Consider the following 16,737-nt stretch of genomic DNA (forward strand, 5'->3'; position numbering starts at 1 on the left):
GGTGTAGACAGCCTTACACAAAGAAAATATCATTTTATATCCAGAAGAGTTCTATTGTTAAGACATTCAGACCTGTACTGCACAGTTCTATATCATTTGGTAACAGGTGTTTTGCACTGTGAGAATAGCAACCCTGAGACTACCTATTCACTGTCCATTGACCTAGTAATGATTTGAGTTTGAGTGTGATGTATAGCATGGGAAATATACGATTCTATTAACACATGAACCCTCCATAACATTGTAATTATAACTCGTTGTCCACACCCATTTATCTGAATCTGTTACAATATCCCATTTAGTAATATTACACTGAATTAGAGATATACTTATAAAACGTGGTACACAGGGAAAGTAATATAAATTTGCAGTAGAATATGTCGAGCTTTAATGTAAACACTAGATATAAGTGGAAGATGATATCATTTATGTATACTTTAACAAATGTATGACACTAAAAAATAATCTCCATATGTGGAGCTTTAATGTAAACACTAGATATAAGAGGAAGATGACATCACATATGTATACTTTAACAAATGTATGACCCTAAAAAATAATCTCCATATTCCGCAAAAATGTACAGTGCAACATGATAGCGAAAAAAGAGATATATTTTTAATACGTTTAACGCTACATTCGTGCAAGACTGTCGATTTGCACATTTATTTTATGTCACTGTATGTTGCACTGAAACAACATAGCAATGGTAAATGCACGATTTAAAAAAAATTCAGTGTCACCCTGTTTCTTTACAAAATATAGTCCTTATTGTCTTTATAAGCAAAGGAATCAATGGCCAGATTGCAAAGCTCGATAATAATAAAGCAACAGTGATTTACATTGGTTCCTGTAACTGCTATGGAAAAGTTGCATAGTTCGCAACACTGATCTCTGACCTAAAACTTGACAAGGGACATATTTTGTAAGGTCAGCACACTCTGTGGATGCTCTGCTCACCAGTCAAAGATTCCTGTATGGGAGACTTACGTTTTCTAATAATTTGCAATTAGATTTGCTTATGTTAAGAGTTACCCAAGGTTCTGGAAATATTGGCTTTCATTTAGTCTCTATTGATAAGATCGGATAGATGGTTGCCAAATCTCAAATATTACTGGAGTATGTAACATTAAAGTTATCCATTTTAGCAAACGAATAGTCGTTAAATATAGTGGTTCCACCGTCTTTAAAACCTGGCACACAGCTTTCCAGCTTATAGATGTATTACTCTTATAGTGGACGCATTGCAGAACACAGGACATAATACTGCTTATTAGTACGATAAAACCCTAGCAGCATCATAAAGTTATAAATACCAGCTCTAATATTTTTTTTTTTTTTTAGTCAGGAAGGCGTATATCAAGCCATCTTTATTATACCAGTTACGTGGTTACCTAATAGTAAGTGTCTAAGTGGTGTTAGCGTCACAATGTACAGTATTATAGGATGGGAGGGTAGGCTAGCGTTTTACTCAAGGATTGGGTTACCGCTTCTCCATATCGATGTTTTATTTCAATTATACGAACATCTGCAGCACACTGATGATCGTATCATTGACTGCCATGCCAGCAGGCACGTCACGCAGTCATGATGTTGCGTCTTATTGTTCCACCAGCGGCGCTCATTGTCTAACTGCTCTATCGCTGAGTGCGCCATCCTGTGCTATGAGAGTACTCACCCGAAGCAAACACAGGCATGAGATGCACACTGGGTAGAACGCATAGCTATTGGAAAGCGATGCCATTTTTGGTTCGCTGAATTTTGATCTAAGTTAAGGCCTCCAGTTAGAACGCTGAATCATTGCTAAAGGCAGAATTGTTTCAAAATCTAAAAGAAAAATCTGTGAATGCTTTGTTGAAATTAGTCACTTTGCAACGAATACAACGAAATTTGTGTCAACATCGATTCATATAACAGATTCTTTAAGGATCTCTCACATTATTCTAGGTTTCATAAAAGTAAACAAAATTGTGGCAGTTGATTCTATACATCACGATGTTACAGCAAAACAGCCATAGCAAACTACTCTGTGGCTCACATCCAAGTGCCTACCGTAGGATTCATAGATCATTTCTCAACCATTCGACTCTCGAATACCACATGGGAGAAGATGAACAAAGAACATAGCAAACACCTAAATCTTTCGCATGAGCTCTGATTTTTCTAATTCTGTTATGATGACTTTTCTCCCTATGTATGAGGGAGACACAAAAATATTTTTGCATTGTTCTGTTAACTGTTATCCTATGACACTCTCTCCCCCTGTATTGACGTTTGTTATTTATACACGAGGAGGTTGCTTAACATAATACCCAAGTATGACTACAAATTTATGATCGCAGATTACAATCTCAGATACACTGGTGCTTTTTAATATATATGTACAGTGATGCATTATGGCTGTCAAACTACGATGTTCCAATTTCGTACGTATGTTGTTGTTGTGGTCTTCAGTCCTGAGACTGGTTTGATGCAGTTCTCCATGCTACTCTATCCTGTGCAAGCTTCTTCATCTCCCAGTACCTACTGCAACCTACATCCTTCTGAATCTGCTTAGTGTATTCATCTCTTGGTCTCCCTCTACGATTTTTACCCTCCACGCTGCCCTCCAATGCTAAATTTGTGATCCCTTGATGCCTCAAAACATGTCCTACCAACCGATCCCTTCTTCTAGTCAAGTTGTGCCACAATCTTCTCTTCTCCCCAATCCTATTCAATACCTCCTCATTAGTTACGTGATCTACCCACCTAATCTTCAGCATTCTTCTGTAGCACCACATCTCGAAAGCTTCTATTCTCTTCTTGTCCAAACTAGTTATCGTCCATGTTTCACTTCCATACATGGCTACACTCCATACAAACACTTTCAGAAACGACTTCCTGACACTTAAATCTATACTCGATGTTAACAAATTTCTCTTCTTCAGAAACGATTTCCTTGCCATTGCCAGTCTACATTTTATATCCTCTCTACTTCGACCATCATCAGTTATTTTACTCCCTAAATAGCAAAACTCCTTTAAGTATCTCATTTCCTAATCTAATTCCCTCAGCATCACCCGATTTAATTTGACTACATTCCATTATCCTCGTTTTGCTTTTGTTGATATTCATCTTATATCCTCCTTTCAAGACACTGTCCATTCCGTTCAACTGCTCTTCCAAGTCCTTTGCTGTCTCTGACAGAATTACAATGTCATCGGCGAACTCAAAGTTAAATTTACTGCCTAAGTAGGTGTTTCGGAGTGGTGAGTAATGGTATACATAAAAAACAGGTTCAGAGTGTTTACCACATAAATATAGTTACAGATTTCTGATTCCAAACGAAAATAATTCGACCTTGTATTCAAATAAAAATTGTCTACATGAAATGAAAAATGAAATGAGCATACGGCATTGTTGGCCGGGAGGGTCGATCCGGGGAAGTTCGTCCGCCAAGTACAAGTCTTGTTGCAGTCGACGCCAAATTTGGCGATTTGCGTGCCCGTGATGAGGATGAAATGATGATGAGGACAACACAATACCCAGTCCACGAGCGGAGAAAATCTCCCACCGGCCGCGTATCGAACCCCGGCTCGCTTGCATGGAAGGCATCACGTTACCGCCTTTTTTTCCATTTTGTTCGATGTCGTTCATTACATTTGTTCGGGGCGGACGTCCCATAACACCCATTCAAGTTCATTGTTGATTCGTTCACTCAGTTTTTTTTCTTACAGAGGGCAGCTAACCCTCTGACTGGACAGGCTGAGCTACCGTGCCTGCAAGCACCGAGCTAAGCGGGCAGACATTGTCTACATTATAAATCATCGGAATACATAATATTCCGGGTAAAAAGCACACACAACGCTGGTGTCTTCACTTATTTATTCTGTAGCAGTTAAAAAACCATGGGATTTGAACTACAGTTGATAAAGTGCTTACTGTTGATGAAGTGACTGATCAGTTCTGGCTGACATTCAAAGAAGACATGGCAACACTAATGATCCAGTGGACAATGTCAGAAGTTAAGTGAAGATGATTGCAGTTGATTCTGTTGCCTATAACATGAAAGTGGCAATGAAGAAGATAGCAATGCCAGAAGACTGACAAGGGGAGGCCGCCAATTGTGAAATTCAGATTCGATTCATACTGCGCATAATAAAAGCTCATGGCCAGAGGTGTAATGTGGCAAAGCACCAAGATGCACTTCTCAGCCGTTGTCGAGAAAATCGACAGTTAAAAGAAACCGTTGCGGTGAAATACTCTCTACGATTAATAATTCTCTACAGCGTCGTGGCGCAGCGGTAAGCGCTCGCGTTCGTAATCCGAAGGTCGCCGGATCGAATCTCGCGCTATGCAACCTTTTTTTTTAGTATTTGTTTTTTATAATTCAAATATATATATATATATATATATATATATATATATATATATATATATAAAATTCCCGGCAATCTGTTGCAACAATTATGCATATAATAAGTTGTTGAAAGTCGTTTGTCGTGGAAAAACTGCCGACTTCGAACATCATTATGTTTTCCGCAAACAAAGTTGTATTTCACAAATGTTATTAATTGTCTTCACAATGTTAACCACATATAGTTAACGGAAGACGTAGAAGCGATATTCCGAAACTAATACGTATAGCGTAAGTCAAACGTTCGAATTGGAACAGAGACCCCACGAACACAAATTTGCTGTGGCAGGTATGAAATATAAACTCCGTTACTCGCTCGTTACACTTGAATGACAGATGTTGAATGGGCCGAAACGAGCCGCCGCATAACAGCGTAGTTGCCTGCTAACTTCGAAAGAAGGTAGATGCGGTCCCTAGCGCAACTTATAACATTGTCGAAAATCAGTGCGGACGGGAAAGCTTTGGTACACCCTGTTAAAAAAAAACGAAAAATGGATCCGCCTTCACCAACATGCATAAGCCATTCATTAATACTTTATATATATATATATATATATATATATATATATATATATATATATATATATTTGAATTACAAAAAACTAATAATAAAAAAAATGCATGGCGCGAGATTCGATCCAGTGACCTTCGGATTACGAACCCGAGCTCTTACCGCTGCGCCACGACACTGTAGAAAATTATTAATCGTCGAGAGTATTTCACCGCAACGATTTCTTTTAACTGTCGATTTTCTCGACAACGGCTGAGAAGTGCATCTTGGTGCTTTGCCACATTACACCTCTGGCCATGAGCTTTTATTATGCACAATATGAATCGAATCTGAATTTCACAATTGGCGGCCTCTCCTTGTGAGTCAAATTGCAAAGGATTGATGACTGGACCATAGAATTTAAATGATGCTTCTTCCTGTGAGATGTCCAGCAAAATTAGACATTTGAAATTATTACAAGTCCTCTAAAATATTAAGGGCATGTCACTGTGCCTCTGAGTGATGCCTGTGTAAACTCCAGAATGGTCCTACGATGCCTATGGAGTCTAAGTGACGGAGACGACGGACGAAACACTGCAGTCTGTAGACTCGGCGGTAACTGGAGAATGTTCACGACTCGGTGAACTGAACTGTCCGCCAAAGCTCAGTGCTTCGGTATTTAACGAGGTATAGATCAATCGCTATCCATACACGTGAAGCCGATGGGCTGGCAGCGGCGGCTCCTGGTGGACCTCGGTACAGTCCGTACAGCCAACCCACACGGTTGCTGCGCTACAAGTGTTCTGAGCGCGGCTTATCGATTGTGGTGCGATACTGTCTGGAGTCGTGAGTACCGTCACCACATTCTTAGCCCTAATGTTATAATCAAGTGAAATCATTAGGTTCCAAAGATCTTTCCAAGTCTCAAATATGTAATGTATACATGTAGACTGAAGCGACGAATGAGGATTTGCACTAAATCCGGGATTCGGACCCAGGTCTCCTGCTGACTAGGCAACTGTGCTATGGCACCCTGGCGCAGTGGCTCTGCATGACTACACGTGCTCTCCTGGGAGGGAGGCCCACAAATTTTCATTTGTCACTTCCGTCCGCAGATACATATCTCATGTTTCAGTTACGTGAGTAAAAATACTTAAATATTCTTGTGTAAGAGCTTCTAATTTTTTTATATTAAAATAATTTTAGAAAAATTTTCATATCATTGGATGTCTCAGGATTGTTATTATTTCTTGATTTATTGTTATGCAGCGTTAACCTGAAGATATGTGGCTCTTAATGCTATAAAACGAGTAGTTATCTAAAAATAATTGCATTAATACAGCTGAAGCGGTGTATTAATACCAAAAATATAGACATCAACGATATCACCGATTCAACAGGGATTGGTGTTAAATTATGGAATTATTCTGCACCACACAGTCTAAGGTGGCATGCGGATACCACGCATCTAATAGCATCTGTCGGGGAAACGGAACTTTCTGTGCATTTAACAGTTACCTATTTGGTAATTCTCCAGCTCCATCTCTGTGAGACAGGGTGTCAAGGCGAAGCTACTATTTCTCCTACGCGGGAACAACAATGTGGCAGCAAGATTCACAGAATACTGTGTTAGTAACGTTTAAAATGCAGAGACAAGAAACTAGTCTCGGAATTCCATATGGCGATGTCCAAACAACTCTGCACAGACAGGCAAACAGCCGAAAATCCTGTACACATGTTACCTAAAATTTCTAAGCTACAATTCTTTAACTATGGTCGAGGAAAATATATGGCGGCCATTCCAGTAATAAACTGAATAATAAATCAGTGAGTCTCTACTGCAGACATTCGGTTCCTAATTTCCTTCATAAGATATCTCCATAATAACCGCACATTCTGTTTATCACACCAGTTGTATTAATAACAGTATTGAGAGGGCTGTCACCTTTTAACTGTACAGAGTTTGAGATCAGTTCCTTAACCTGAATTAACAGAGCTCTTCGTTAATGGCTGGCTCTGAGCACTATGGGGAGGAGGAAACTTCCTTGAAAGTAATTTCTTACTATAAAGTTTTCAGTTTACTTCCAGAGGAAATTTAATTGTTGAATACACTATGAATTGTCACATGTACTGTGTTCTACCATAACATTTAACCAGAAACAGTACTCATAACATCGTACTATACGTTCATAAGACGACAGGCTTATCCACAAAGACAAATGTTAAATTGTAGAGCACAGGCAAAAGTTGTCCTAGATTATCACTTACGATTTCATTACCAGTGAAACCAACGAGATATGTTTACAACCGAAAGGAGCGTTCTGTAGGGCACTACGATTCAGCCTGCAGGTTCGGGAAATGTGCAATTTCTTCAAAAGAGAAGCAGCCGTTGAATCGTAACAGTTCGTCTCAATGAGACCTTTTTTTGCTCTCACTTCGTACCTTTATATATACTAATTAAAATCATATATGAATTCAAGGTTCGGAATGTTATTTCAGATCGAATGCAAGGAATCACTGCAACGTGACTGGAGTGATACGGGGTGACTGAAGACTGACGTCATGGACTCAAAGGTATACATATCCAACCCCAACCCGAAGGCTACAGCGAACCCGGTCTCAAAGCTCTTCGTGTGGTAAGCAAACTTAACGTTTTGCATACTTGCGCATAATAATGGATTAAGATGCTGAAATGCTTGAATGGAGAAGTTTCTATGTTTTCCTAATGCAAATCCTTTATTTTTGTATCCAGTATTTGCTTAACTCTACCAGAAGAAAGAAATATATTTGTCTCAGATATATCTTATATCATGATTGCCTTATTCCAACCGAAAGGAGTTCAATATAGGTTTCTATTGCGTCATCTTGATGGTCCTGCGACATAATCACTCCGTTTTCCAGTGGATTCTTAGGGTATCCTAGGCAGTATACCTTGTGTAAAGTCACTGTTTGATTCTTACGTGCTGTGAGAGGTGACTTTGAAAACTAATTTCTCACCATACTTTCGCGTTAAGGACGCTATAGTTGGTAAATTAATCCATGAACGGTTGTTCACCTTAGCATCTAATGATATAGTTGTGTAATTATCCCCTATCTCCCCGATCTTTGTGATTAATTACATAATTAGGATCGATCTTTACGTCAGTTTCGCGATCAGAATTAATAAAGTACACTAACCTAACCTTCCTCTCCCGCATCCGGACGGTTTCCATGTGTTGGGCGAGAGAACTTGGGCTTTCCATTCAGTAGAACCATGGTTCGAGTCCCAGAAATGGCACCGCCATTTTTAATTTCCCGCCGATTCCAAACGCCTCTGGTGGTCTACTTGTGTTAGGGGGGGTGCAATTGGGCTTTCTGCCCAGGAACACCAGGGTTCGAGAACTGGAAATGGTACTGCCAGTTTTAATTTCCCACCGATTCCCTGGTGGTAGATGGAGTGGTATGTCAGCACAGTCCTGGGACAAAGAAATTCCCGCCAGAATTCGGAATTGCTGCCAAAATTCGAAATTCCTGCCAGTAGAGTATGTTGTTGGAGGAGGAGGGGTGAGGGAGGGAAGACGGAGGGGCTGGGGCACACGTGCAGGCTGAGGAAAACACGTGACATCATCTGGGGCCGAGGGTGGGAGTGGTCTGGGCTGGGGTTGGGCGGGGGCGGAGTTGATTAATTGGTCAGTTTAATTAATTTGCATATCAATTTGATATCAAAATTGGACCGAGAACCCCATCTTCCTACTACTTACGCACATAGCACATACAATTCTACGAAAAAATATTTATATTAAACTAAACCTATTGCCCAAATGAGATGACCACAAATAATTTATCATACTGAATTCATCGAAATTGTTTTATCCTAGAAACGTGCACCATCTTCTAACCTCCATGCACCAAAGTTGTGCCTTCATTTCTCGACCCCCAACACACCAAAACATTTATCTCCTTTTCTCTTTGTTTATTATGGGATCATTTGTTCCCACAAATTTCATAATAACATAAGACTAACTTCACAATAAATCTTATAAACAACACCTAAGGATATATATATATATTTAAGTCTGAACCTATACCACAATTCTTATTTCCCTACATACAGTCGTGGCATCATTACATTTCGCAATACATTGTTGTTCAGTGAGAATATCTTTTAAATTTCACTTGCCGCCCCTTTCTCTCCTGCTGGAAATCGAGTCATTTTTCTTCGCAGCTCAGTAATTTATCATTCCTACTTGCAAAATTCTTATTTCTCATCATAACCATTAGTCTCTGTAATAGGCTTCTCATTTTCAATTATTTGCCTTTCCGAACATATTTCCTTTAATAATTCATTTTCCTGAGGTCATCAGTCCCGTAGAACTCAGAACTACCTCAATCTAACTAACCCAAAGACATCACACACATCCATGCCCGAGGCAGGATTCGAACCTGCGACCGTAGCAGTCACGCGGTTCCAGACTGAAGTGCCTGGAACCGCTCGGCCACAGCGGCCGGCTCGTTTTCAAAGTTCCTACTTTTATCTATAGTATTCATGTACACACATCTACTACTGAAAAACCTTCAACTTCACAGTCCCCCTCAAACAAATCATCAAAAGTTCTTTTCCCCACTTTCATCTTTTCTTCTCTCAAGTTTTCTATCATTTTATGTTTATTATACTCCCACTAAAAATGAATAAAGGCTTAGCGCATTAAGCAGCATGACCTCCCGTCTATCACATTATATTCACATTCATCTGACGACATTTAATCAGTTAGTGTCTTCATAAAGAGCTGTCGGATCACCTCCCTCTATAGAAATAAAAACACAGATTTCCTCCTTTTTATCTCAACATCCTCATACATAGCCTCATTACCTGATTATCACCTTCAACTGCCGCTAGCAGTAATTCAACTACCTTCACAGCTGCGACATTAATTTCGTCTTCAGTTGAAGGGCCTATCGCATTGCCACTTTCTTTGACAACAAACACCAGTCTGTTTTCAGTGACATTCTATCGTAAGACACAACTTCGTCATACTCGATTGGAATTTCCCTGAGACTCGAATTCTAACAATTTGGGGTTCACCTCTGCCTCTGTTTCCGATACAAAAATTTCCACCCAACATAAATCATTGTCATCATTTTGTTCCCGCGAACTGAATAAAATGTCTAGCCCCACTGCCTCAAAATCTAAATTTAAATTAGTTCCTTAGTTTTTAGTGCGCTCTTTTTTCTTTTATTGTACTGCTTCCAGCTGCTTCAGAATTCCTAATCACTTTTAATGACATCCATCTGCGATAATACGGGCCCTCATCCCCACACCCGCGTACCCTTTAACCGATTTGACGTCCTTTGCATCTGTTCCATCAGAAATTTATTTTTACATTTGGATCTGAATCGTGGCACATCTTAGTTACCGGAGTTCCTATTTTGAATTTGCGGTCTGTGAATCGCAGGTATCTAGAACCTCTGATTTTGATAATGATCTCTAAGTTGAAAATTGTTATGGTTATTGCCTCACAGAAATTATAATTATGATAATGATGAGAATTATTATTATTATTCTGGTTGTAATTTAGGAAATCATTTTGATGAATATGTTGGATTCTGTTCCACAGCCTGTTATAAAATTTCTAAGGCTTGTATCTTAGTCCGCCGAGTTTGCTGAACTATGCACAAGATCCCATTGTAAATGATCTGGATATCGTCTTATGAGCTTTGTAACCTGTCAAAAAACCCGACAGCAAATTTATGAGCATTAATTTAAAATGTTTTTGCACATAAAATTCCCTCAAAGAGGAGCATTCCAGTAATTTGGCTTGTCTATAAATTAATTTTAAAGCTGTGTTTTGTTCGCCTCTCCCCAGAATCTACTCAGAAAATACAATTTTGTCATATGATGACATGGTTGGAGGCCGTGGCTGTTATTTGAAGACAAATTTTGATGGTGTTGGGACAGCAACCAGCCACAAATTTACTTTCTGTTCCTTTATTCAACGGGTACCGTTACTGATTTCGAATCGTTATGATTCATTTTCAGACGGTTTACATGCTTTCCCTATTACGTGCGGTGCGTTTTCTACAAATTAATTGTCATGAAATATAAATAACACATAATTATAAGCACGCCACATGCAGATGGTTGCGTTACAGATTTTCATTGGATGTGACTTACGTGAAATGTCGACTTGGCGTGTTTGTTTTCATAACATTCGTCCAACAGATGTGAATACATTCCCACTGCATTCTTATTGTTGCATACGTAAATTTTTCTCACTAAACACTTTAGATTTGTCACTGAAAAGATTTCTACCACGCACCCCATGTTTTGATACATACAAAGAGCTTACAAACATATGAGTATCAAAGATGCTATGATATATCGTAACGTTTGAAGATGTCCTATGTTTGGAAAAAGATCATATATTCACTTATGCAACTGAAACGCCTTTTACCCTAGTACAGAGAGACATTGACTTTTTTAGTTTTTAAGCGGATACTGTTACATAAAGTTATAAAGTTTTTAAATTTTTTTGTACTGTATAGGTAAAACAGTACATTATTTAATTACATTTATCATCATGAGAATTATAATAACATTTAATTTGCTACTTGATCTGCAGATATGTGTAGGAATATTATTTGCTTTGGAGGTTGGAAAATAATTTTTGGAAATTTTTCAGGAAAGGGGTGTTAGTTAACTCTGTTTGTTCATTAAGGATATAGTCTGAGGCGCTGTTTTTGCGTGTATGTATTTCTATTTCTTCTAATATATTCATAGTGGCTCCTTTTTCTGCTAGATTTAAAATTTTTAAATTGTTCTCAGTGTTTCTCACTGAATGATTCTCTTCAGAAATATGGGCTGCAAATGCAGATTTGTTCAAGTTTCCAAGCCTTAGAGCATCAACGTGTTCTTTTTATCTCATTTCAAAAGTTCTGCCTGTCTGTCCAATGTAGAATTTTGGGCATGTATCGCATTCGAGTTTGTATATTCCTGATTTACGGTAGATAAATTCACAGTTGAACATGAAACTAATAAAAGCATTAAGTTTCTTGACTTTAAGTTTGCAATAGTAACATCAAACAACAATTTAGTTGAACCTGGATCCAGTTTTAGGCCGAACAATCTCACTTGTGAACATAATCCCATACGAAAAAACTCCAATTGCCACGTAACATATGCGGTCGCAGCTGGTAGTCCTGGACTAGCCAAATCTATTGGAACGTAAGAGCTGTTATCTCACATTGCGTCCCAGATGAGATTGACATTTGTGAGATACCTTGCCTCGTGTCGAAACACTCAACTCAAGCGTGCTTGGCTAATCCCTTAAAGTGGCGGGTCTATCGACAAAGGTACAGAATACCTTTGTGAGGACGGTGGGATAATGTACAATACAATCAAAAAAGTTGCTCGCCATATGTCCTAGAGTCGGGCTACACACCATCTGCTATATGCCCAGCAGCTAAACTCGCTCGTGAACATTGGCTTAAGAAGTGATCCTGTAGTCGAAAATTTTATAAGATTGGCCACTACTGCTTATTGCCCATGAAATACAAGTAGGAAAAATAACTAATAAACGTAAGAAATGAATAAATCTTTTGGGTAAACGAAGGTAAACTACAACGATTGTTTCAGTTTTAACGAATTAATGATTTATTCAGCTAATTAACACAAAATAAACTGATATGGTAGCACTAGGAAAACATGCAAGTGACACATACAACTAAGAACAAGGACAGAAAACGAATGTAGCAAAACATAGCATGAATGCGTTACATGTGCTACCACATTCACGCAATTTAACTATTCGTCTCAAATCCACGTATTTCAAAGCCCCACAGCACAAGCACATTAACAGGTCATAAATCAATTACTAACTCACATATACTTCTTCATTAGTGTGATAAACATCTATAAATTCCCACAACCATTCATATAGCGTGTCAGGCAAACCAGTCGCAAAGCTCAATAGCATTGTGATCATCATGATATTCTTGGATTTTTGATCCTATATTTCTGTGATTTTCTACGTAAATTCGTAGTATTCTGCAATAGCCATCGCCTTCCATATTGCGAAATCGACTATTTTTGACAAGGACCTCTTTGCCGCCTAACACAACCGCCGCATCCCCACCTCAAGTATTCCAGGATTTCCAGCCGACTTGTTGCTGGATCGCGGCTTGGACGTTTTTTCTGATCCGCAGCACCTGAAGCGCTCGCAGACTGTCCACTGACAGCTCGTCAGAGTGTGTGTTATCCTACAACTTATTGATCACTAAAGCTGCAAAACACCTCAGATATTTCCGTGCAGCTGTTATCATAGTGCCTATTATACTGTATAATGCTGTTGTTAACGACTGAGTGCTACAGTCTCTTTTCAATGGATCGGTGTTGTTAACCATAAATTCTATGTGAGTGTATGTGGGTGTACTTGCATAGGAAGGAAGAGTTTAAGTCTTGTCACCCCCGAAAAAATGGCCTGCGCTAAATTTGTACACTGACATATCAGATGGTTCTGGACGCCATCTGTTCATGAATGCACAGAATTGTCACAAAATACGAGACAACAGAAAATAACAGATCAAAAGTAAGCTATATGAAGCTATTGGTAAGTGAAAAAGAGAATTATTGACATACTTAGTATAGTAGCAGTCACAATCACTTTCTATACAACATACTTCCAAGAAAGGATTCTTCTGTCGTAGTAAAATATCTCCTTTAAAAATGTCTCTATAAGAAATAGTCTGCACTAAGTTCTCCTCCTACTAAGAGGGAAAATAATTTCTGCAAACCACATGCTAATATTGCCCACTAAATTATTTGAAAGAACATTTTCATTAAATTCCACTTCTTTCATCTGATAAAGGAAAAAAACTGAATCGCGTACCATATTTAACGGCAGATCATTGACGTAAAAATTAGGCAAAGCTTTGGGCCAGGAACAGAACCATGTCCCTCCCATTGTCCACATCTATATTTCTGCAGTTTGCTAGCTACTCAAAGAACCACTGCTAAGTTTTTCCCCTAATTCCACAACGCTCAATATTTAGTTAAGTAACTAAGTCATATATTACATGGTAAAGTGACAAAATTGTCTTTCATGAGAAAAAGTCATCAACGTAGAAAGTTCAGCGCGTGTTGTTAACCTTTAAGTTCAAGAGCCTGTAATGACTGACAGAGAATTCATCCTTGGAGCGGGAAGGTGTGTTCTCCATGTTTTGAAGCAAATTCTGTGTTTCAGGTGGTTGCGGAAACTCGTGTGGAAGGCGAATCTGACAGAGTACGACCTGTACGACAGGCTAGACTGTGACGCAACAGAGAAGCTGGGAGACAGGCTGCAGAAGTAAGTCTCCTCTACCTGCTGAGCCGCAGCTTTTTCTCATGCTCCCAAATAACACTTTAGTACTCACCAAGCATTTATAAACCTCCACTTCCTTACATTTTTTTCAGGTCATGGGATAAAGAAGTAATCAGATCCAAACAGAAGGGTACAAAACCAAGTTTCGGAAGAGCAATTGTTAGGACTTTCGGCCTACGCTATTTCATGTACGGCGTAATTCATCTTTTTGACCAGTTAGTGCTCAGGTATGTTAAAAAAACTATCAAGCAGAAGAAACCATACATTTCATACCTAAAAAAACGTTTACTTGTTCGACAATGAGAGAACTATACTGTTTTGGTATTGGAATAAAGAACAATAAAACGTTTGCCAAGGGTAGAGACATACGTCGAACCTTCCAATGAATGAACACTTTGAAGAATATAGAAAACAATTTGAGGGGACTCGGCCTTCGAATTATATTTTTCGTCTTCACTGTGTATCAGAACAATGTTGTATGCCACTGAGCCGGCCAGACTGGCCGTGCGGTTCTAGGCGCTACAGTCTGGAACCGAGCGACCACTACGGTCGCAGGTTCGAATCCTGCCTCGGGCATGGATGTGTGTGATGTCCTTAGGTTAGTTAGGTTTAATTAGTTCTATGTTCTAGGCGACTGATGACCTCAGAAGTTAAGTCGCATAGTGCTCAGAGCCATTTTTGTGCCACTGACATAGCTATTTGTTTGGGCTGTCCTATCGTAGGTCATCACAGCACTGTGCCCTCAATTTCACGTGTGTGTGTGTGTGTGTGTGTGTGTGTGTGTGTGTGTGTGTGTGTTTAAGACCCGTATGTACAGTCCATTAATACCGACTTCTTACGGACGTAACTGGGTTAGTCGATAGGTGACTCTTCCGTAGTCGCTTTTTAATTGGGACATGTGCAACCAGCTTTCATGCAAGTGAAGAAACGATATATGCATCGGAAAGTATCAAACATTTAACTTTTCATATGATTGGATATTTTTTTGGTAGTCAACTCTAAAATTTTCCTGATGCTGAGTTACTGTTGAGATGAAGGCAGAGAGGAAAATTACAGTGCAGCGTCCCTTCCACGACAGAGTCGTTATAGACATATATCACTTGCACAGTGGAAGAAGTAAATCGGTTATATGGAGGAAAATAGTCTGATGTAATTTTAAGAAACCACAGAAACTTTCAGTCTTGAATCACTGACATCGAGTGCGGGCTTGCTGTTCATAATTTCTCGTGGAGTGTCGAAAGAACTGAACCACCTTCCCGCCTTGCTGAGGGTCAGTACCATTTGCCAACATAGAGTGTCAATCTCCAGAGACATTTCACAGCTATGCCTGCCATCCGTCTCGCTCCACACATGTTCAGACACACGCAGATCAATGACCGAATTCGCGTACAATCATCATTTCAAGGACATACATCGTCCAGTCACATTAATATGAACGCTTGTCAGGAGCCTGAACAACGATCTTTTATAGCATGGGCTGGTGCAGAAAGACAGTAAGTGAGGTTCTGGAAGATATCGACAGGGATGTGGAGCCATGCCCACTCCAGTACCGTGATCAGCTGCGCTGGGTCTTCCGGTTGAGAATTCACGGCACGATCAGCACGATGGAGTTGGTTCCACACATTCTCTATTGGGTTTAAATCCAGAGAATTTGGTGTCCAGTGAGTACAGTAAACGGATACTGGTGCTATTCGAGCAAAGCACGCATACTGCGGGATGTGTACCACGTTGCATTATCCTGTTGGTAGATGCTATCGTGCTGAGGAAAAGAAAGGGCATCTAGAGGTGGGCTTGGTCTCCAAGGATAGATACGTACTTGAGTTGATCCATTGTATCTTCCAAAATGATGGGATCACTCGAATGTCATGAAAATATGCCCCAGAGCATAACCCTCGCTCCTGTGGCCTGGACCCTTCCAACAATTATTGGAAGGTGTCTGCTTCCAGGTGATTAACAACGTCCATCTGTCCGATGGGACATAACAAATTACTCATCTGAAAAGGCCTACTGCCACCAATGGCGCGCAAGTTCAAGCCTTCGTCGCCAATGAATAACACAGCGTTCGCTGAGGAGAGGCACCGCTAGTAGTTACTTGGTCCATGCGGGCGGTCAACTGCTGAACAGTTGTACGTCTATTCGCCCGTAAACACATCCGCAGCCGTCGTTCACCTCTCTCATCTGTGGCATCACAGTTACCTCAACACCGCTTTCGCGTAACGCCATGACATGAACGATATACTTTAACCACGGCGGCATGCGAACAGTTAACAAACTTAGCCGTTCCGGATGTGCTTCCACCCTTGGTCCGAAAACCAATGATGATGCCCGTTTGGGCACTATTACTCCCCCCTCCCCCCCCCCCCCCCCCCCCTAGGTTTATACACCTTTCAGTGTTAGTCTTACCCCCTGCTGTCACAGGCAGCACGTTGCCGTCGAACGTAGGCTGTGGTCACATTAATGTGACTGGACTGTGTATAAACATACGTTGTCTGGCAACACGACAGATTTCTGACTGG

The 16,737-nt window shown here is 39.9% G+C and overlaps 1 protein-coding gene across 2 annotated transcripts in view; it reads left to right on the forward strand.

Annotated features, from left to right (window-relative positions):
• Nucleotides 1-16,737, forward strand: part of LOC124594746 (ATP-binding cassette sub-family C member 4-like) — a 193,379-nt gene that overhangs the window by 20,601 nt on the left and 156,041 nt on the right. For both annotated transcript variants that reach the window (XM_047133125.1, XM_047133124.1), the window contains exons 2-4: nucleotides 7,386-7,522; nucleotides 14,105-14,206; nucleotides 14,314-14,448. In XM_047133125.1, the coding sequence (XP_046989081.1) occupies nucleotides 7,449-7,522; nucleotides 14,105-14,206; nucleotides 14,314-14,448 (311 nt within the window). In that variant the 5' untranslated portion in view covers nucleotides 7,386-7,448. The remainder of the gene's footprint in view (nucleotides 1-7,385; nucleotides 7,523-14,104; nucleotides 14,207-14,313; nucleotides 14,449-16,737) is intronic.

Source organism: Schistocerca americana, chromosome 2 (genome assembly GCF_021461395.2).
Source record: "Schistocerca americana isolate TAMUIC-IGC-003095 chromosome 2, iqSchAmer2.1, whole genome shotgun sequence".
Lineage (NCBI taxonomy): Eukaryota > Metazoa > Arthropoda > Insecta > Orthoptera > Acrididae > Schistocerca > Schistocerca americana.